The sequence below is a fragment of the Somniosus microcephalus genome, chromosome 4 (assembly GCF_052327205.1).
Source record: "Somniosus microcephalus isolate GS21.2 chromosome 4, FLI_Smic_1.0, whole genome shotgun sequence".
Classification (NCBI taxonomy): domain Eukaryota; kingdom Metazoa; phylum Chordata; class Chondrichthyes; order Squaliformes; family Somniosidae; genus Somniosus; species Somniosus microcephalus.
Window position 1 is genome coordinate 168486985 of NC_140990.1, and position 22819 is coordinate 168509803.

Here is a 22819-nt window from a genome sequence, read left to right on the forward strand (position 1 = left end):
AGATGGAGGTCTGTGCCGGGAGCGAACATTTGGAAAATCTGCCCAAAGTGCGTTACAACTGGGTTGCTCCAGCAGCCCCACAGATGGTTTATCTTAAATCCAAGCAAGGGTCCATAAACTGGCTGCTTCCTCATCACAAATAGCCCACCTGGTATTTTGCTTTTGCAAAGTGAGCGCTTTGTTGTGGAGAAATTCACTGAAATAAAACAGCCAACATCGAATCATAAAGCACATAAAGGAGGCCATTCAGCCCATCGGGCCTGTGCCGGCTCTTTGGTAGAGCTATCAAATTAGTCTCACTCCCCCTGCTCTTTCCCCATAGCCCTGCAAATTTTTCTTTTTTAAGTATTTATCCAATTCCCTTTGGAAAGTTACTATTGATTCTGCTTCCACCGCCCTTTCAGACAGTGCATTCCAGATCGTAATAACTCGCTGAGTGAGAAACGTGTTCCTCATCTCTTCCCTGGCTTTCTGTCCCAATTATTTTAAATCTATGGTTACTGACATCTTACGATGTTTTCAATGCGTGTAGGTAGAGTCCCATTTGTTTAAAAGGAAACTGCGCGCTGTAATTTTAGAAAACCAGCCTCAGACAGAGGTGCCCCCTTGCTTGTTCCTTGGGTCGCTGATCCCTGGGTTGCAGGAGACACATTTGTAAGTGATTTAGGGCCTGCTCTTGTGTAAAAGAGCTGTGGGAGCTCCCAGCTGTGAGTGTGTGGTGCTCCATAATAAAGGAAAATTAAAGCCTCTGTGGATCGGCCTAATTCTACATTCTGTTGTAGAGGCTCTGTTTCATGTCACCTACCTCCAGCTTTGCAGTGTTTTTCTAGCCTCAAGGCTAATAGGGGAGGTGGCAAGACTTGTGTGAGGTAACTGTGTTAGGCAATTTTATCAAGAGACTTCACAGGGGGTGGTAGTAAGGGAAACTTGAAGTGAGGCTACTTTGTTTCCATTCTGTTCCAATGCCGTTTCTCTTTAGTGAAAGGTGGGCGCTTCATTAACCATAACTCCCTTCAAAACGCAATGCTCGTCTTTCACCTCACTTCACTCGTGAGGTACACTTTCAACCGTCATTCCTTCAGAAAGGATTGGGACACAGCTTGCGCCCCTCCCCTCCCCCATCCCATTTCTTCCACTCCTGGGCTTCCTTCACATACTTCATCCAAGTTACAGTTGTTCATGTGCAAGCCCAGAAAGTTGTGACTGAGCAGGCCATTCAGCCATGGAGGGCATCACGGCACAACCCCCACCCCCCTCCCCCTCACCCAATTCCCACACATGTACAGTTACCAGCAGAAATCACTGGAGAGGAGATCAGGAAAGGGAACACTGACTGACTTTTCTCCCCTTACCTAACTCAAGAGAGCAGAGGTCAACTGCAGCATTACAGCAGTGACTACACTTCAAAAAGTGCTTCATTGGCTGTAAAGCGCTTTGGGACACCGTGAGGTCATGAAAGGCGCTGTAGAAATGCAAGTCTTTCTTTCTTACAAGTTTATTCCGGAGGGTTACCCGATTCTACCCCGCTCCCCACCCCCCTCACCCTCTCCCCCACACCGGATCGGCACTCCTCCGCTGGACTTTCCAGCCTCTTCAATCAAGCCAGCTGAAGGTATTTAAATCACAAGACCTCCCCCTGACCTCATGACCTTTGGCGGGGCCATCAGCGAAAGTCCGGGGCATTTACATTGTGTTCCGTGGAGTTTCAGTTAGAAAGAAAGACTTGCATTTCTATCGAACCTTTCAAGACCTCAGGACATCCCAAAGCACTTCACAGTCAATGGAGTACTTTCCGAGTGTAGTCACTGTTGTAATGTAGGAAACACAGCGGACAATTTGTGCACAGCAAGCTCTCACAAACAGTAATGTGATAGTGACCGGGTAATCTGTTAGTTTTAGTGATATTGGTTGAGGAATAAATATTGGCCAGGACACCAAGGAGAACTCCCCTGCTCTTTGAAATAGTGCCGTGAGATCTTTACGTCCACCTGAGAGGGCAGATGGAACCTCATTTTAACTTCTCATCCGACAGTGCAGCACTCCCTCAGTACTGCAATGGAGCGTCAACCTGGATTTTGTGCTCAAGACTCTGGAGTGGGGCAAGAGTGCTATCCACTGAGCCAAGGCTTACACTTTATTATTTTATAAGTTTAATATCATTTCGTTAAGAATCTGTAGTGTGTCAGCTTTGTGGCCATTTAAAAATGGCTTCGGGGATCAGTGCGTTTTGGGGCATTTTTCTGTTGATTTGATGGCTCCAGATTGGAGGGAATCCACATCACTGGCTGGAATGCAAACTACCACTTCAAAGAGCTGGTGAGTCACCTCTGTCTAGGTGGACAGCTTACTGTTAGATGCAAAGTTTACTCAGGTGTTAGAAATAGCTAAAATGGATCAAAGGGTCTCTTATCTGCCCACATTTGCTGTCTATTTCATACTCTATTACACCAATCTTTCGAGAGCCCACTTGCTGTGATGGCAGTCTGCACGGGCAGGGGGTGGGTTATCAGATACACAGATCTGCTTTGTCCTGGAAGTGTCTGAAGAGCTGGAAACAGGCTTCAAAGGACACATATCTCAAATTTACATCTCAGCAGCCAGAAGATGCCTGAACTGGTGATAGGAACAGGAGGAGGCCAGTCAACCCATCCAGCCTGTTCCGCCATTCAATCAGATCATGGCTGATCTGTATTTTATCTCCAGTGGCCCGCTTTGGTTCCATATCCCTTAATACCCTCACCTAACAAAAATCTATCAAACTCAGTGTTAAAATTTCCAATTGACCCCCAGCCTCATCAACCTTTTGGGGGAGAGAGTTCCAAATTTCCACTACCCTTTGTGTGAAGAAGTGCTTCCTGACATCAACCCTAAATTGTCTAGCTCTAATTTTACGGTCATGTCCCCTTGTTCTGGGCTCCCCCACCAGGGGAAATAGTTTCTCTCTATCCACCCTATCATCTTAAACACCTGAATTAGATCACCCCTTAACAGGGATAGGATGGTATGCTTCTTCCAGTTTTACAAGTTCTCTTTTATTCACTGCACAGGCTAAAGCAAATGGAGGACTCTGTGGGAGTTTATCTTGTTCACGAAAAAAGGATTTAATAAACGGTACTAATTGTTTCAAGTACAGTGGAGAACTGTTAAAGCATGCTTGACTTTAACTATTTTGAAAGAAGCCATGGTGTGGAGATGCCGTTGTTGGACTGGGGTGGACAAATGTAAGAAATCACACAACACCAGGTTATAGTCCAACAGTTTTATTTGAAATCACAAGCTTTCGGAGCACTGCTCCTTCGTCAGGTGAAGTGGAGAGATGCATAAAGATACAGCTTAAATAGTCAGAGAATAATGCCAGATGATTACAGGTAATCTTTCTAACTGCCATTTATCACACCTCGGCAGAGAGATAATCACAGCAATCAAAGGTGTGAATGGTGTCCAAACAGGTTAGTCAGGAAAACATTAAAGAACAATGAGGTGGGGTCACAAGGGGTCAAATGTTGCAGATGCTGGGGTCTGTATGAAAAACAAAAAACAGACAAAAAAACATTTTTTTTGCTGGAAATCACAGCAGGTCCGGCCGCATCTGTGTAGAGAGAACAAGCCAACGACGACTCGAGTCTGGATGACCCTACGTCAGGTGGGGTTACATGTAGCGTGACATGAACCCAAGATCCCGGTTGAGGCCGTCCTCATGAGTGCGGAACTTGGCTATCAGTTTCTGCTCTACGATTTTGTGTTGTCGTGTGTCTCCAAGGCCGCCTTGGAGAATGCTTACCCGAAGATCGGAGGCTGAATGTCCTTGACTGCTGAAGTGTTCCCCGACTGGGAGGGAACACTCCTGCCTGGCGATTGTTGCGCGGTGTCCGTTCATCCGTTGTCGCAGTGTCTGCATGGTCTCGCCGATGTACCATGCTCCGGGGCATCCTTTCCTGCAACGTATGAGGTAGACAACGTTGGCCGAGTCACATGAGTATGTACCATGTACCTGGTGGGTGGTGTCCTCACGTGTGATGATGGTATTTGTGTTGATGATCTGGCATGTCTTGCAGAGGTTGCCGTGGCAGGGTTGTGTGGTGTCGTGGTCGCTGTTCTCCTGAAAGCTGGGTAATTTGCTGCGAACGATGGTCTGTTTGAGGTTAGGTGGCTGTTTGAAGGCGAGTAGTGAAGGCGTGGGGATGGCCTTAGCGAGGTGTTCGTCGTCATCGATGACATGTTGAAGGCTGCGAAGAACATGGCTTAGTTTCTCCGGGAAGTACTGGACGACGAAGGGTACTCTGTTGGTTGTGTCCCGTGTTTGTCTTCTGAGGCGGTCTATGCGATTTTTTGCTGTGGCTCGTCGGAACTGTCGATCGACGAGTCGAGCGTCATATTCCATTCTTACGAGGGTGTCTTTCAGCGTCTGTAGGTGTCCATCGCGTTCCTCCTCGTCTGAGCCGATCCTGTGTATTCGCAGGGCTTGTCCATAGGGGATGGCTTCTTTAACGTGGTTAGGGTGGAAGCTGGAGAAGTGGAGCATCGTGAGGTTGTCCGTGGGCTTGCAGTAGAGTGAAGTGCTGAGGTGTCCGTCTTTGATGGAGATTCGTGTGTCCAAGAATGAAACCGATTCTGAGGAGTAGTCCATGGTGAGTTTGATGGTGGGATGGAACTTGTTGATGTTATCGTGTAGTCTTTTCAGTGATTCTTCACCGTGGGTCCATAGGGGGGGTGGCGGAGAGGTTTAGGGAGAAATTCCAGAGCTTGGGGCCAAGAAAGCTGAAGGCACGGCCGCCAATGGTGGGACGAAGGAAATCGGGAATGTGCAAGAGGCCAGAGTTGGGGAAACACAGATTTCTCGTAGGGGTGTAGGACTGGAGGAGATTACAGAGCTAGAGAGGAGGCGAGGGCATGTAGGGATGTGAACACAAGGATGAGTATTTTAAATTTGAGGCTTTGCATTGAATTCAGGTATTATAATCATAGAATCATAGGACAGTGCAGCACAGGAGGCCATTCGACCCATCAAATCTGTACTAGCTCTTTCGAAGAGCAATCCAGTTAGTCCCATTCACCCGCTCATTCCCCATATCCCTGCAATTGTTTCTCCTAATCAAGAGAAATCCACCATATTTACTTTTACGTTTATTTAATTTCACTTCTTAATAGACCTGATTCATAACTTGTAGTCAGAGGCTCTGTCAGAGTGTTATTTGTCCATCGGTCACGCCGAGTTAAAGCTTCCATTAAAATCTCAGGGCAAGCTACCTCCCAAATTGCTTCACCCCATTCTCTCCAAGAAAGTGTAGTCTTGCCTGTGGAGGTGCTCTTTTGCGCTTGGCACGAGAAAGATATTCCTGGAGGGCACCTCAATTGTAACGGCATTTCCATTAAAGTGTGCATCGAAGGAAGGGGCAGCAGCTGATGGGCGAACTCCATCCTATATACGAGGTTAGCAAACCTCCTACTCTTTCCTAAGGTCAACCTACAGTATAAACCGTGACTGCTGTGGGCAAACTTATGGGCGCACCATGATACTCACTAATCCACAAAGGATTTGACGAGCAATTTGTGATATACATTAAGAAGCGAGATCAGCCAGCAACTAGAGCACTCCACTGAATCTTTTTCAGCAACCACAGCAACTTGTATTTCTATAGCGCCTTTAACGTAGTAAAGCATCCCAAGGTGCTTCACAGGAGCATGATCAGACAAAATTTGACACCAAGCCACATAAGGAGATAATAGGACAGGTAAGGAGTGTCTTAAAGGAGAAGAGAGAAATAGAGAGGTGGAGAGGTTTGACGAGGGAATTCCAGAGCTAAGTGCCTAGACAGCTGAAGGCACAATCGCCAATGGTAGAGCACTGACAATTGGGGATGCACAAGAGGCCAGAATTGGAGGAGCACAGAGATTTTGGAGTGTTGTAGGGCTGAAGGAAGTTACAGAGATAGGGAGGGACGAGGCCATGGAGGGATTTGAAAACAAGGATGAGAATTTTTAAATCGAAGCATTGCTGGACTGGGATCAATGTAGGTCAGCGAGCACAGAGGTAATGGGTGAACAGGATTAATGCGAGGTAGGAAATGGGCAGCAGGGTTTCGGATGAACTCAAGTTTACTTACGCAAACTAGAAGATGGGAGGCTGATTCCTGTGGGTTTAGAATGAAAGAGGCGATTGCAGTTGGCCTGTGCTGCCCATTCTCTTATGGTTTTGCATTGAGCAAGACATTGAAATATTACTGAGGTTATCAGATCCATCAGATTTGGTAGGATACAATGGGAAGCTCATCTGCTCCAGGGACTTCACTTGTAGAATGCATCTATTGGCTTCCTGAAGCTCTTTGAAGTTTGGCTGTCAGTAGGTGGAGATGCAAAGTTAATTAGTTGCTCTGGATAAATGAACATTGGGATATTAACAGGGAACTATCTCCCTTTCCTTAATGGTTGCTTTAATTGACTCAGCTTAGAAAGAAAGACTTGCTTTTACATAGTGCCCTTCACGACCCCTCCAATTTAAACATCGCGAGGATCAAAAGCTGTGTGGCCTTTTCCACCTGCCGTTAGCTGTGCGCTTTGCTGAGACAAAGGGGCTTTTATATTCCGGAAAGCGGCTGATGGCAGAGGCACGGGTCTCTCTGGTGGTCCACACTCCGCGCTGTAACCGTTCCGTTGTTGAGCGCACAGAGGGCACCGGATTGTGGGTCTGTTGTTGGGTTAAGGGAAGCGGTTTCAGTGAAGTAAATGGGGTGGCTCGGCCCCCACAAAGAAAGAACTTGCATTTATATAGCGCCTCTCATGACCTCAGGATGTCCCAAAGCGCTTTACATGCAATGAAGTACAATTGAAGTGGAGTCACTGTTGTAATGTAGAAAACGCGGCAGCCAATTTGCGCACAGCAAGCTCCCACAAACAGCAATGTGATAATGACCCGATAATCTGTTTTTTAGTGATGTTGGTTGAGGGATAAATATTGGCCAGGACACCGGGGAGCAAGGTTCCTGCTAAGTTGCGTGGTTGTGCAGTTGCACAGTCATCTGCAAGGTCCCGCGCAGGCCGCTCACCGGCTTTTACATTGGAGATACCGTGCATGCGCAGAAATTTGAATGGGCCGCGCATTGTAGGGGGCAGGCCACGGAGGAGGCAGTGCGGCTCACGGCGGATGTTGCCGGGGAGAACTCCCCTGCTCTTCTTTGAAATAGTGCTGTGAAATATTTTACGTCCACCTGAGAGGACAGATGGGTCCTAGGTTTAACGCTTCATCCGAAAGACGGCACCTCCGGCAGTGCAGCACTCCCTCAGTACTGCACTGGGGAGTGTCAGCCTCGATGTTGTGCTCAAGTCTCTGGAGTGGGACCTGAAACCCTTGACCTTCTGACTCAGAGGCACGAGTGCTACCCACTGAGCCATGGCTGATACCTAACTGATCATGGCTGACAATTACTCTATTAAAGCAATCGGGTCTCCACGTGACACAGAAGAGCTCAGAGTGACTGGCATCTGACCGAAAAATAAAGGGGATGGGGCAGGTGTCTCTTCGTCACTGTCCCTAGGCAGGAACAGTTGGGAAATTGGCAACTTAAAAGCACCTAAAAAGGTGCGAGACTCACTCATACAAAAGCAAAAATACTGCGGATGCTGGAAATCTGAAATAAAAACAGAAAATGCTGGAAATACTCAGCAGGTCAGGCAGTATCTGTGGAGAGAGAAACAGAGTTAACGGGTTGGATTTTCCTTAAGCTGTCGGGAAGGAGGCGGGACTACAACTTTTGGGTTTTAGTCCCGCCTCCATCGACGTCCGGCCAATCAACGTGATTTTCCCTTGATTGACCTTGTTGAGCCCGCCCAGCGGGCTTAGCAGGCCAATTAAGGGCCACCTGGCAACAGGTGACGTCACAGACTGAAATTTCATCTGTCAAGAGTTTTTGACAGATGAAATATCAGTGTTTCACAGCTGTTTGAAGCTGTCAAACACTGACAGTCTGACTTCTAACCTGAGTCCTTCTACACAGACTCAGTTAAAACTGTCACCGGCACTGAAGGCTGAAGGCTGTCACTTTTGACAGATCGCAGCCGTTCAGCTTTCAGTTCTGGCTGAGTGATGGACTCCCCGCAGCCTAGAGGAAGAAAGGCTGTTAAGGTAAGTACAGGTAAGTAAAACTTCTTTACACACTTTAGACACACCAAACACACTTACCTTTGCAATCATGCACCCATCACTCACCTGAACACCGACATCGCGACCCCTCCAAGTCCCTCAACCCGACGGCTCGTCTGCTCTAACCTGGCGTGGTTTGGAGCCGTCGGGAATCCCATACGACACCCCTCAAAATAGGGATTAGGCTCAAAACTGCCTGTTAACTACCTGTTAACAGGCAGTTAATTGGCACTAATCCCTTCCCGCCTCGGGTCGGCGGGCCCCAGTGCGGGGCGGGTACCCGCCTCCCTTGAAACTTACGTGGAGGCGGGATGGTGTCGGGACCCCCGATTCTGGGATTTTTGCCCCCCCCCCCCGCACACCTGAAAGCCTGCCTCACGGCACACTGAAAATCTGTCCCAACATTTCAGGTCGATGGAGTTCTGATGAAAGGTCATCGGCCTGAAATGTTAACTCTGTTTCTCTCTCCACAGATACTGCCTGACCAGCTGAGTATTTCCAGCATTTCCTGTTTTTATTTATGATAGACTCACTACCTGCTTTATTTCCCAGGATCTGACGCCAGAGGAACAAACAACAACAACTTGCATTTATATAATGCCTTTAACGTGGTAAAACGTGCGCACCACTAAACAAAATTTGATGCCAAGCCACATAAAGAGATATTAGGACTGGTGACCAAACACTTGTTCAAAGAGGTAGGTTTTAAGCAGCGTCTTAAAGGAGGAGAGAGAGATAAAGAGGCGGAGAGGTTTAGGGAGGGAAATCCAGAGCCTAGGGCCCAGAGGGATGAAGGCACGGGCAAAGACACAGACATAATCAAGCCATTGTCATTTCGGGATAAATTTCCATTTTTATAATCTCTCTGTCCCTCCGCCCCACTCCCTCAATGCCTATGTCCCAAAGGCGTATAAACAAGGATTTATTTTTAATAGGTTTAGAAAGATGTTTATTATATCAGTATATAATGTTTCTTCTCCCCTGACGATACACTCACCATGGATCTCTGGCAAGGGATTTTCAAACACTCTTGCAGTAAAGCCTGTCCCTTTGTACATTTATTAACCAGCACATGTTTCTCTGAATGGTGTGTATCTGGAAGGGAAAGGCGGTTCTAGTGCTGGTGAGTTAGACTGTGTTCAAAATCGAAGTTCACAGACTTAAAAACAAAAATCCAAGTTAGTTCTCGTTCTCAGTCATTCTGTGGTTAGTGTGAGCTGCAGACTGACAGATCCCAGCCATGATGGTGTCCTGTTGCAATTTACCCCCCTCCCCCTGCCCACCCACCCCCCCCCTCCCCTTCCCACCGCCAGCCGATGAGTCAAAAGGAACGACTAAACCTTTCACGGCAGGGGCTGAAAACAGCTGGAACATTCCTACCAAAACACGAAGCTTGTGTGATTCACACAGTAACAGCCCACAGCAGCCTGTCCGACCCTCGCTGCCAGACTGATGTATGGGACTGATATTAAACACTGCTTGTGAGGGGAGCTGTTAAAGTAAAGACATTAACAAACTTGCAGAAAGTGCGTTTAAATGGCCAAATTAATTTCAATCTAGGTAAGTGTGAGGTGGTGCATTTTGGTAGGAGAAATAAGGAGGCCACATACTTCTTGGAAAATAAAGGGCCTAAATGAGGTGGAGGAGCAAAGAGATCTCGAGGTACTGATTCACAAATAACACAGGTTAATAAGGCCACAACAAAAGCAAGCAAAGCACTGGGGTTCATTTCTAGAGGGATAGAATTGATGTTATGTTAAACTTGTACAGAACCGTGGTTAGACCACAATCAAAAGTACTGTGAACAGTTCTTGAGAGGTTATACCTATCAGGTAAGACTGAACAGGCGGGGGCTCTTTTCTCTAGAAAAGAGAAGGCTGAGGGGTGACCCGACAGAGGTTTTTAAAATGATAAAGGGGTTTGATAGGGTAGATGTAGAGAAGATGTTTCCACTTGTGGGGAGACCAGAACTAGGGGTCATAAATACAAGATAGTCACTAATAAATCCAATAGGGAATTCAGAAGAAACTTCTTTAATCAGAGAGTGGTGAGAATGTGGAACTCTCTACCACAGGGAGTGGTTGAGGTGAATAGCAGAGATGCATTTAAGGGGAAGCTGGATAAACACATGAGGGAGAAAGGTATAGAAGGATATGCTGATGGGGTGAGATGAAGTAGGGTGGGAGGAGGCTAGTGTGGAGCATAAACACCTGTATAGACCAGTTGGGACGAATGGCCTGTTTCTGTGCTGTAGGCTCTATGTAATTTTATGTCATTCTTTTCTCATAGTGATGGTGGGGGTGATAATTTGCCTGTGAGCTAAGCACTGATGGTATTGATTAATTTGATTTTTTGAGGGGGTGGGAAGTGGGCACAGGGTCATGACCCCTCTGTTATCATTGGCTGGGATGGGTTAGAACCATATCGGTTCTGGCTGCACGTTATAATGAATGATTGTGCAATAATTTAACTTTCCTTGTTAAATATTCAATTTTAAATTTATGTGGGGGGTGAGCTTCTGTTAAAGATGCACGTACAAAATTCAGATCGTTAATAAGTGATACTTTTTGTTTCGTATTTAAATCAAGACTTTACAGGGCAGATCTGGGTATTGAGCTGCAGGGGCTAGCGCTGGGACAGGGCAGATTCCTTTAGACAGAAGGAGGTGGAGGTCTCATTGAGTCTTTCCAAGCAGTCTGTTGGGAGAGTATTCCCCTACAGGAACCACACACCATTCAACACTTTCGCAATGTTGTCCTCCGATTAACCGATAAACAAGCGGCGTCTCCTCTCTTATCAAGACCCCCTCGACCACATACTGAAGTGCTGACGTTAGACTTACAAGCACAATTACGACTCAAAACTAACTTGCAAACTAAAGCCCTGCTCGAAGACATTTGACTGCTTTTAAAGTGCAACACCACCCAAATTTTGCTTTAAGACGCCCCTTACTTATTCTAAAGCAGAAAATGATGGTTTCAAAAAACACGACAGGTTTCATTGTATTTTGAGAGGTGTAACTATATGTGGATGTCTCTTTTAAATTAATAAAAAGGTAGTTCCTTTTGCAGCTGTTCCTGTCTTAATATGCTTTTGCTCTGAGACCCAGGCAGCCCTTACATTGTTATCAACCTTGATTCTATGCCATTGTCCCAATTCCTTTCTCACTGGTATTTTGGAAAAGAAAGAAACTAGCGCCTTTCACCAACCTCGGGACGACCCAACGCGCTTTACAGCCAATGATGTACTTTCGAAGTGTAGTCACCGTTGCAATGTAAGATCTGGTTTTATTCCAGATTGTATGCAGGCTGGTGCTGGCTTCAGTCCGGGTGGGACTTGATGCATAAGGTTATTTAAAAACAAAGTGTATCGAATCAGGCTTCCCTCGCTGTGCATCAAAACCATATGGCGTTGCAGCAACCAGAAAACCGGTCCTAAATCCTACTTCTTTTTTTAAAAAAGTGTACAAGTATTCGGAGAATGAGTTTAATGATTCGGTGTCTGGCTTACACTTCCTAATAGTGAGTGCCCAGTGCACGTAAGCGGCGGGAAAGCTGTTTCTAGTTCAGTATGAAAACCTAGTCTGTCTGGCCTTATGTCTGTAACCCCCTCCCCCCAAACTCCGACCCTTTTGTCTCCAGTCACCACCACCACCCCCCCCCCCCCCCAACCATTTTCAGAAAGCAAGTTTATATAAAGTCTCACGACAAAGACTTGATCTGATTTGCATACCTGGTGCACAAATACGGACTTTTTATATTTATGTATGCATTGTGCAAAATGTATGCAACTCTGATCGAGTCTTTGTTTTAAGACTTTAGAGTTGCTGTAAGACTGAATTAAACGCCTCTTGGCGCTGTGGTTTACAGACTTGCTGCAACTCTCGTTCATCGATTGAGCCAAGCGCACACTCGGCTCAGAACAGAACAGAACTGCTCGCCAGCGGATAGAAGGCGCCCATTTTAGGCGTACCTTAAACAAAAAATATTCTTTCAACACATCCCAGTAATGATTTGCCAATTCTTACATTCTTGAAAGTTTATTTTCAATAAACAATTTAATAGCTGGCAAGAAGCTGAGAGTTAAATTAAATCTGTTTTGTAATAAATATACAAATATTTTGGCTTGAATTCCCTTTCTTTGCAGGCGAAGTGATTCATTTTATATAATGACTGACTTTATTTGCAGCTGGTTCTTGTGTAATGGGGGGTTGTCTAAAGGATGCAGTGCCCCTTTAAGAGAGACGCCTTGTGTCTGATCAGTGTCTGAACAGCTTTTTTTTTTCAAAAGTCCTAATAATTTCTCCAGTGATGTCAGAGGCAGACTTGTAAATATTATTGATGTGGCCCAAATGCAGACCCCTCCCTAACTCACCCCCCCCCCCCCCCCCCAGGCTCCACCCATCCTCCCTGGTTGATGGGGCATGGGTGGAAAATGTTATAAAGGGGGCTGGAGAGGCAGCCACTCGTTCACTCACTGGCCAAAGGTGTAGTGAGAGGTGCTTGGGCTTCCTATCTGTGCCACCCTCTCTCTCCCTTGCATTCCACCCCCTGTCTGTGCCAGTGCCCGTTGTCTTCCCCGCTCCTTTAAATAGAGGGGGATTGCTCCGGCTTGTGTGTCTCCTGAGTGAGCTGCGAAGAGGAGGGGGACCGGTGCTGGGGAGATGCGCCACTCCACGCTCGGGGGGTTCCTCCTGGCCGTCTGCCTGAGTGCCGCCAGCGGCCAGAAAGCCAAGGATAAGAGGCAAGCCCAGAACGCGCACGATGGAAGTACCCAGAACCAAAGTAAGTCTTCAAAAAAATGTTTCTTAAAACTTTTATTACAAACCCTCTGAAAGTTTTTCTGAACTTGTATCCCGTTAACTTTTGTTATGCTGCAGTTTGAGAAGACCGCTGTTTTATGAATCAACTTGCATTTATAAATGGCTGTGTCAAGTTGAGATGCCTCTCGGGGTGGATTTAGAGTAAATCGACTTTATGCAGTAAATGAAGTGACTAATGTTGACCGAGTGCGTTATTAATATAGCTCGTTCAAAGAGCCGGCACAAGCAGAGGGGCCGAATGGCCTGCGGCGCTGTATAATTCCAGAGTTCATTCAGAGCAGAAACTAGGGCGCACAGCACAAGGGGTTAATGCAATATACATGTGGCGGGGTCTTGTTCATCAATCAGCCTGTTTGTTTCTTATTGAGTTGCAAGATCTTATCCCCGCTACAGCAAGTTAAACATTACATTCTGCACCAGCCGCTATAATTTCAACCATATTTAAGTTTCCACTGCACATTTAAGGACACTCTTGACAAAGGACCACCGACCGACCTTACCCCTCTCTCCACAGATGTTTCCTGACCTGTGGAGTGTTTCCACCATATTCCGTGTTTATTTCAAATCTCCAGCATCTGCGATATTTTGCATTTTTTGGTACAATTGCATCTTTCCGTTCTTCAAGGTTTTTTTTTATTGTAAGCTGTACCCCGCTAATTTGGCTAAGAATCCGATGAAGAAACTTTTACAAAAGCAAAATACTGCGGATGCTGGAAATCTGAAATAAAAAGAGAAAATGCTGGAAATACTCAGCAGGTCAGGCAACATCGTGGAGAGAGAAACAGAGTTAACGTTTCAGGTCGATGACCCTCAGTCAGAAATTTTTATGTTGGGGAGTCTTGTTTGCTGCCTCGCCCAAGCAGTCATCCCTCACGTATAAGCTTTTGACCCTGAATCTTGGCCGGCTATTCGACTACAGAGGCCATCACGCCCGAGTCCCATCCCGTTGGGCGCGCATCCACCGGGATAGCCGGATTAGGGATCAGCAGCCGTCACTGTCCCCTTCTTAAACTAGGGTGATTGCAGTGCCCCTCCCTCCCGCATAGCTGCTCGATCCAGGACAGTCCGGGGGTCGAACCGACGGATCCGCCCTAATCTACACAGAGCTGCTTTTTATTTTATTATAAAAATATATATATTGGGGTTCGGTGGGCGGGTGTCAAACTGGCCTCGTGCAAGCGGAGACCAGACTCCGGAGTAAACCTGACGGATCCACGAAGAGCAAGTTTACTCTGGGGTTTTGTTGCCTGCGATGGGAGAGAGCTGCATCTCAACTTATTAAAAACACAATCTAAAAACAGTTTAGGTCTGGGCTACTCACTGAGATATGGGGGAAAGTCCCACTGAAGTATATTCAGTTTGGCAAGTCTCGTTTTAAATTTTTATTGACTGAGTTCGAAGTTGTATGGCCAGGACAGAGGAATTGTCCTTCTGAGTTATTCTGAAGAAATTACTTAAATTAAATAATCCTGAAATAGAAGTAAATAAAAATTATACTGTGGATGCTGGAAATCTGAAAGGGAAAGAGAACACTCAGCCGGTCAGTCAGTATATGTGAAGAGAAATAATAATTATAATTTAATTTTATGAGTTTCCTTATGTTTTGTTGAAAGTTGATTTTATGGCTAAGTTCCTGTATTAGTTGTGCCCCTTTAAAAAGAGTGGGGGTGCTGAAGATGTAAATTGGGTTTCTGTTCGATGAGACGAGAACAGAACAGTGTAATCCTGACGGATTTGTTGGGAAAAGGCATCTGTGAAGAGAACAGATGAGTTAATGCTTCAGGCGTGGCCCCTTCATGAACCAAGGGTACATATCTGACACGCAATCTCGCCTGTCCTCTCCACGGATACTGACTGACCTTCTGAGTGTTTGCAATGTTTTTAGTCTTTTAATATGTTTGACCTTTTGGGAACCATTTGATTTGATGCATCTGTCTGTGTGTGCGTTTTCTCTCTCTGTTCAGATTATTGTTTTGACAATGGGAAGGTTTACCATGTCAACCAGCAATGGGAGCGGACGTACCTGGGCCGGGTGATGATCTGTACCTGTTACGGGGCAGGTCGAGGCTGGAATTGTGAATCGAAACCTGACGGTAAGTCAGCAGTTAAGGAGCCGGTGGCACTGGGCTCCTAGTAATGTATCTTGGCATCTAACACTACCTCGAACTGTGCAAAGCCTCAACAGATGTAAAAAATAAATGTTTCCTGCCATTTTTACAGCTTGCCTTAAACACAGTTTAAACATTTAAATACAGTGCCAGTGTACGGTCCCAGAGTGTTGCAGTGCCAGTGTACGGTCACAGAGTGTTACAGTGCCAGTGTACGGTCCCAGAGTGTTGCAGTGCCAGTGTACGGTCCCAGCGTGTTGCAGTGCCAGTGTACGGTCCCAGTATTTTACAGTGCCAACAGATTATCAATGACTACTCTTCAAATGTACTTCATTGGCTGAGAAGCGCTTTGGATGAGCTGATGTCGTGAATGGCATTGTAGAAATGCAAGTTTGTTCTTTCTGATGTCAGTGACCTACTGTGTCCTTGCACTGTACAACAGACCAGATGTCACAGCTTCCCCAGTGGCCGAGTGGGTGAGGGTAATAAGACTGACCGACCATAAAGCCCCAAGTTTAACTCCAGCCTGTGCTGAGTTTGCTTATCTCAGCTTAGGCTGCTGTACAGCTCCCCTCAGCACACCAGATTGGCTAGACGTCAAGGTGTGGAACAGACCTCCGCAGTTGGCACTGATCGACTAAGCTCGCCCATTGAGAATGGGTCGGGGTACCAGAGGACTGTTCGTGTCCAGGTATTGTACCCCTAGGGAGAGGAGAGGAAGAAACATTTTGATGGGAGGGGGGGTGGGGAGGGAAACGGAGAGTCGCTTACATAAGAACATAAGAAATAGGAGCTTCGCGGTTGAAAGGACCTTCAACTGACCTTGACTGTGTTTTGATTGGTGCAGTTGAAGAGATGTGCTTCGACCAGTACACTGGGAACAGGCAACGTGTTGGTGAAACCTGGGAACGCCCCAAGGATGGCATGATTTGGGACTGTACCTGTATCGGAGCTGGCAGAGGAAGGATCAGCTGCACCATTGCAAGTAAGGAAAACGAGTACGGAGCATCAAAGGGGATTGGATGGGAGGGAAACATGACGAGTATTACAGAAATGGACCTATTCTGAGAAGGTTCAGGATCCGATTACATGGCAGCTTCCTATCATCAAAATCCTTCTTAATTATCTATACATTTCAGCATCTTTTGTGTCCAATGGATTTTACTCTTCACATTTTGTTCTGTCATCACCAAGTTGAGGCGTATCTGTTTGGGGGGAGGGGAAACGTCCTCTTTTTCAGGACTCTCAATGTCAGCACTGGTGCTGCACAATTTTGATTTTTGAGAAGGCTCTTGGCACCAAGCCATGCCCATTAAGGGAAGTTTTTATGTGAGGTTTTGTTTACAATGAACCCCAAGCCCTCCCTCCTGTTATAAACCCCAGCCCCCTCCCTCCTGTTATAAACCCCAGCCCCCTCCCTCCTGTTATAAACCCCAGCCCCCTCCGTCCCTCCTGTTATAAGCCCCAGCCCCCTCCCTCCTGTTATAAACCCCAGCCCCCTCCCTCCCTCCTGTTATAAACCCCAACCCCCTCCCTCCTGTTATAAACCCCAGCCCCCTCCCTCCTGTTATAAACCCCAGCCCCCTCCCTCCTGTTATAAACCCCAACCCCCTCCCTCCTGTTATAAACCCCAGCCCCCTCCCTCCTGTTATAAACCCCAGCCCCCTCCCTCCTGTTATAAACCCCAGCCCCCTCCCTCCTGTTATAAACCCCAGCCCCCTCCCTCCTGTTATAAACCCCAGCCCCCTCCCTCCTGTTATAAACCCCAGCCCCCTCCCTCCTGTTATAAACCCCAGCCCCCTCCCTCCTGTTATAAACCCCAACCCCCTCCCTCCTGTTATAAACCCCAGCCCCCTCCCTCCTGTTATAAACCCCAGCCCTCTCCCTCCTGTTATAAACCCCAGCCCCCTCCCTCCTGTTATAAACCCCAGCCCCCTCCCTCCTGTTATAAGCCCCAGCCCCCTCCCTCCTGTTATAAACCCCAACCCCCTCCTGTTATAAACCCCAGCCCCCTCCCTCCTGTTATAAACCCCAACCCCCTCCCTCCTTTATAAACCCCAGCCCCCCCCTCCTGTTATAAACCCCAGCCCCCTCCCTCCTGTTATAAACCCCAGCCCCCCCCTCCTGTTATAAGCCCCAGCCCCCACCCTCCTGTTATAAACCCCAACCCCCTCCCTCCTTTATAAACCCCAGCCCCCTCCCTCCTGTTATAAACCCCAACCCCCTCCCTCCTTTATAAACCCCAGCCCCCTCCCTCCTGTTATAAACCCCAGCCCCCTCCCTCCTGTTATAAACCCCAGCCCCCTCCCTCCTGTTATAAACCCCAGCCCCTCCCTCCTGTTATAAACCCCAGCCCCCTCCCTCCCTCCTGTTATAAGCCCCAGCCCCCTCCCTCCTGTTATAAACCCCAGCCCCCTCCCTCCTGTTATAAACCCCAGCCCCCTCCCTCCTGTTATAAACCCCAGCCCCCTCCCTCCTGTGTTAAACCCCAGCCCCCTCCCTCCTGTTATAAACCCCAGCCCCCTCCCTCCTGTTATAAACCCCAACCCCCTCCCTCCTGTTATAAGCCCCAACCCTCTCCAGGAGTAATCTCCATTCCGGGCTCCTCCCCCAATCCCCACCCCCCTGGGGCTTCTCCCCCATTTCCCCCCGGGGCTCCTCTCCGATTTCTCTCCCCAGGGCCCCTCCCTGATTTAAGAACATAAGAACCTAAGAAATAAGAGCAGGAGTAGGCCATACGGCCCCTTGAGCCTGCTCCGCCATTCAATAAGATCATGGCTGATCATCGACCTCAGCTCCACTTTCCCACCCGATCTCCATATCCCTTGATTCCCCTCGAGTCCAAAAATCTATCTCAGCCTTGAATATACTCAAAGACTCAGCATTCAGAACCCTCTGAGTGAAGAAATTCCTCGTCATCTCGGTCTTAAATGGCCTACCCCTTATCCTGAGACTATGCCCCCTAGTTTTGGACACTCCAGCCAGGGGAAACAACCTCTCAGCATCTACCCTGTCAATCTCCTTCAGAATCTTGTATGTTTCAATGAGATCACCTCTCATTCTTCTAAACTCCAGAGAGTACAGGCCCATTCTACACAATCTATCATCATAGGACAGCCCTCTCATCCCAGGAATCAATCTAGTGAACCTTTGTTGCACCGCCTCCAAGGCAAGTATATCCTTCCTTAGATAAGGAGACCAAAACTGTGCACAGTACCCCAGGTATGGTCTCACCAAGACCCTGTACAATTGTAGCAAGACTTCCTTACTCTTATACTCCAACCCCCTTGCAATGAACATGCCATTTCCCTTCCTTATTGCTTGCTGTACCTGTATGCTAGCTTTCTGTGTTTCTTGTACGAGGACACCCAAATCTCTCTGAACACCAACATTTGAAAGTTTCTCACCATTTAAAAAATATTCTGTTTTTCTATTCTTCCTACCAAAGTGAATAACCTCACATTTCCCTACATTATACTCCATCTGCCACCTTACTGCCCACTCACTCAGTCTATCTATATCCCTTTGCAGACTCTTTGTGTTCTCCTCACAGCTTACTGTCCCACCTAGCTTTGTATCATCAGCAAACTTGGATACATTGCACTCGGTCGCTTCCTCTATTTCATTAATATAGATTGTAAATAGCTGAGACCCCAACACTGATCCTTGCGGGACCCCACTAGTTACAGCCTGCCAACCTGAAAAAGATCCGGTTATCCCTACTTTCTGTTTTCTGTCCATTAAACAATCCTCTATCCATTCTGCTATATTACCCCCAACCCCATGAGCCCTAATCTTCTGTAATAACCTTTTATGTGGCACCTTCTCAATTGCTTTTTGGAAATCCAAATATACTACATCAACTGATTTCTCCCCCTCCCCCCCAAGGTCCCTGGGCTCCTCCCCATCCATCCGGGCTCCTCCCCCAATCTCCCGGGCTCCTCCTCCATCATCTTGTCCCACCGATTTTTGCCTGCTGATTGCTCACAAAAGAAAATGGCCCTCCCACGGCCAACCCAGGTCGTTTTCACATGGTCCAACTGCCCTGTCTCTTCCCTGGCGTAGGTCTATATCAGAGCAAAGAAATAAATGATGACGTATTAAACCCTACACATTGTAGATGGACCAAAACGCTGTTCACAAGAACATAAATGCTTCTGAAACACTCGTGGAATGTGGGACACTGACCAGGAGGAACTGATCAAACTGTGAACGTAACTTTAAGGACATTTTAAATCAATCAACGCTTGTTGTTCTCTTGTGTTTTGCAGATCGCTGCCATGAAGGTGGTCAGTCCTATAAGATTGGTAATACCTGGCGGAGACCTCATGAGACAGGTGGCCATATGTTGGAATGTGTTTGCCTTGGAAATGGGAAAGGAGAGTGGACCTGCAAACCAATAGGTAGACCATTCTGCATCAGAATCAAAACCTAAGCTACTTCCATAGCACAATGCTTGTTGACCTTCAGTACTAAACTATTGTGCTGAAGATTGGGTTCAGTCATTAAAAGAGCTCCTTTGAATTGCTTGTATCTCATAGCAAGATTGGTGTCAGCCCTGAGGTCAGATTAGATTTGGATGGGGATTTTTCTGCATTTTCAAAAAGTGGGGCCTGGTTGGAATAGGCTGGTACACTCAAACATAGGAACAGGAAACCTTCAGCGAGAAAGCAGGCCACCTGGCTATGTGATGGACAACATTATCTGATAAGAGCCGGATGACCATATGATGGGCAACACTGTCCAGTGTAGGTCAGGTGACCATATGACAGACAACACTGTCCAGTGTAGGTCAGGTGACCATATCACAGACAATACTGTCCAGTGTAGGCCAGGTGACCATATCACAGACAATACTGTCCAGTGTAGGCCAGGTGACCATATCACAGACAATACTGTCCAGTGTAGGCCAGCTGACTGTATGACAGACAACACTGTCCTGTGTAGGCCAGGTGACCATATGACAGACAACACTGTCCAGTGTAGGCCAGGTGACCATATCACAGACAATACTGTCCAGTGTAGGCCAGCTGACTGTATGACAGACAACACTGTCCTGTGTAGGCCAGGTGACCATATGACAGACAACACTGTCCAGTGTAGGCCAGGTGACCATATCACAGACAATACTGTCCAGTGTAGGCCAGGTGACCATATCACAGACAATACTGCCCAGTGTAGGCTAGGTGACTATCACAGACAACACTGTCCAGTGTAGGCCAGCTGACTGTATCACAGACAACACTGTCCAGTGTAGGTCAGCTGACTGTATTGCAGACAACACTGTCCAGTGTAGGCCAGGTGACCATATGACAGACAACACTGTCCAGTGGAGTGGAGCTCTAGCTCACTGAATGAATCTGCCCTTCGCAGTACTGTGCAGTCGCGCATTAATTCTGGATCAGCGCCCCTATGTATTTCTGCAATTTGTGTCTGTTTTGTTCTGATGGTTTAACCATAGTGTCAGCAGTGGTTCATTGATGGCACTCTCGACTCTATAAGTCAGAAGGTTGTAGGTTCAAGCCCCACTCCAGAGACTTGAATACATAATCTAGGATGACACTCCAGTGCAGTACTGAGGGAGTGTCGGAGGTGCCGTCTTTCAGATGAGATAGTAAACCGAGGCCCTGTCTACCCTCTCAGGTGGATGTAAAAGATCCCATGGCACTATTTCAAAGAAGAGCAGGGGAGTTCTCCCCGGTGACCTGGCTAATATTTATCCCTTAACCAACACCACTAAAACAGATTATCTGGCCATTATCTCATTGCTATTTGTGGGAGCTTGCTGTGCACACATTGGCTGCTGTATTTTCTACATTACAACAGTGATTACACTTCAAAAATTACTTAATTGGCTGTAAAGCGCTTTGAGACATCCTAAGGTTGTGAAAGACGTCTTTTTTTCCTCCCTTTGCAAAAAGACGAGATTGAGAACTTCCTTCCGTGAAGAGAATATAGTTTGATAGCAAAAGGGGTTAAAATGCAATAGCTCAGTCAGTCAATGCATCATTTGAGCCAGGAAGGACCCAAGCTCTCTGCGGATTTCAGTCCAGGTGACAGTAGGCTTGTTAGAACTGGCTTCAGTCCTGGGAAAGGGCAAAGGACAGCCATTGTTAACACATCTCATCACTGGAAAGTGCAAGTGTGTGGCCATTGAGTGAGGACAGGATTGGGGTTGCTAACGCCCCCGCGGTGGAATAGCATTCACTGCCCAGGCTCAGGCACATAGATAGGCATAGCCAGCACTCATGGATTCAGTGTAAAGTCACGGGGCTGGAATTTCATTCAGGAGTTGGGTTGGAGGCGGGACTACAACTTTCGGGGTTGTAGTCCCGCCTCCATCGCGATGCGGTCAATCCACGTGATTTTAACTTGATTGACCTTGTTGAGCGGGCTCAGCAGGCCAATTAAGGGCCACCCGGCAACAGGTGAAGTCACAGACTGAAATAAATATCAGTGTTTCACAGCTGTTTGAAGCTGTCAAACACTGACAGTCTTACTTCTAACCTGAGTCCTTCTCCACAGACTCCGTTAGAAGTCTCACCGGCAATGAAAGCTGAAGGCTGTCACTTTTGACAGTTCGCAGCCATTCTGCTTTCTGTGCCGGTGAGATGAGGGAATCCCGGAACCTAAAGGAAGGTTGGCTGAAAAGGTATGTAAAACTTATTTAATCACTTTAGACACACCAAACACACTTAACCTTTGCACTCATGCACACATCACTCACCTGAACACTGACATCTCGACCCCTCCAAGTCCTTCAACCCGACGGCCCGACTCCTCTAATTTGGCGTGGTTTGGAGCCATCGGGAATCCCACACTTCAACATCAAAAATAGGGATTAGGCTAAAAACTGCCTGTTAACTACCTGTTAACAGGCAGTTAATTAGCACTAATCCCTTCCCGCCTCGGGTAGGCGGGTCCCAGTGCGGGGCGGGTACCTGCCTCCTTTGAAACTGACACGGAGGCGGGTTGGGTGCAGGAAGGGGTCGGGATCTCTGATTTCGGGATTTTAACCCCCCCGCCGCCTCCAATCCCGACTCCACGGCACAATGAAAATCCTGCCCACTGTCTCCAGAAAAGGAGGAACGAGGAGAGAAAAACGGATAAAAGAAAGTCTTACCTTGCCTCAGAACCTGATTGTACGTCTTGTGTTTACACAGCGGAAAGATGCTACGACAATGTCGCGGGGACTACCCATGTTGTTGGAGATACCTGGGAAAGGCCATACCAAGGCTGGATGATGATGGAGTGCACCTGTCTGGGAGAAGGCAGCGGACGCATTACGTGCAGTTCACGGAGTAGGTTCAGCTTTTGCCTTTACCGCGATCTTATGACCCTTTGATTTGAACTTTTAGTTAAACCATTGAGCGCGGAACTGGCTGTTTATGAAATCCAGTCTGTCTAATTGAGGCGTTTAAGATGATTAAAGGATTTGATCGGGTAGATAGAGAGAAACTATTTCCTCTGGTAGGGGAGCCCAGAACAAGGGGGCATAACCTTAAAATTAGAGCCAGGCCGCTCAGGGGTGATGTCAGGAAGCACTTCTTCACACAAAGGGTAGTGGAAATCTGGAACTCTTCCCCCCCCCCCCCCCAAAAAGCTGTTGAGGCTGGGGGTCAATTGAAAATTTCAACATTGAGTTTGATAGATTTTTCTTAAGTAAGGGTATTAAGGGATATGGAACCAAAGCGGGTAGATAGTTAAAATACTGATCAGCTATGATCTAATTGAATGGCGGAACAGGCTTGA

The 22819-nt window shown here is 47.2% G+C and overlaps 1 protein-coding gene across 9 annotated transcripts in view; it reads left to right on the forward strand.

The window, feature by feature from the left end:
• The first annotated feature begins 12603 nt into the window (after positions 1-12603).
• The window catches only part of LOC147119974 (fibronectin-like), a 120357-nt gene continuing 110141 nt past the window's right edge, over positions 12604-22819 (forward strand). For 6 of the 9 annotated variants that reach the window (XM_085985433.1, XM_085985434.1, XM_085985432.1 and 3 more), the window contains exons 1-5: positions 12604-12921; positions 14924-15052; positions 15915-16052; positions 19339-19470; positions 22231-22368. In XM_085985433.1, the coding sequence (XP_085841559.1) occupies positions 12801-12921; positions 14924-15052; positions 15915-16052; positions 19339-19470; positions 22231-22368 (658 nt within the window). In that variant the 5' untranslated portion in view covers positions 12604-12800. The remainder of the gene's footprint in view (positions 12922-14923; positions 15053-15914; positions 16053-19338; positions 19471-22230; positions 22369-22819) is intronic. The other 3 variants (XM_085985439.1, XM_085985440.1, XM_085985441.1) reach the window with 1 other exon arrangement.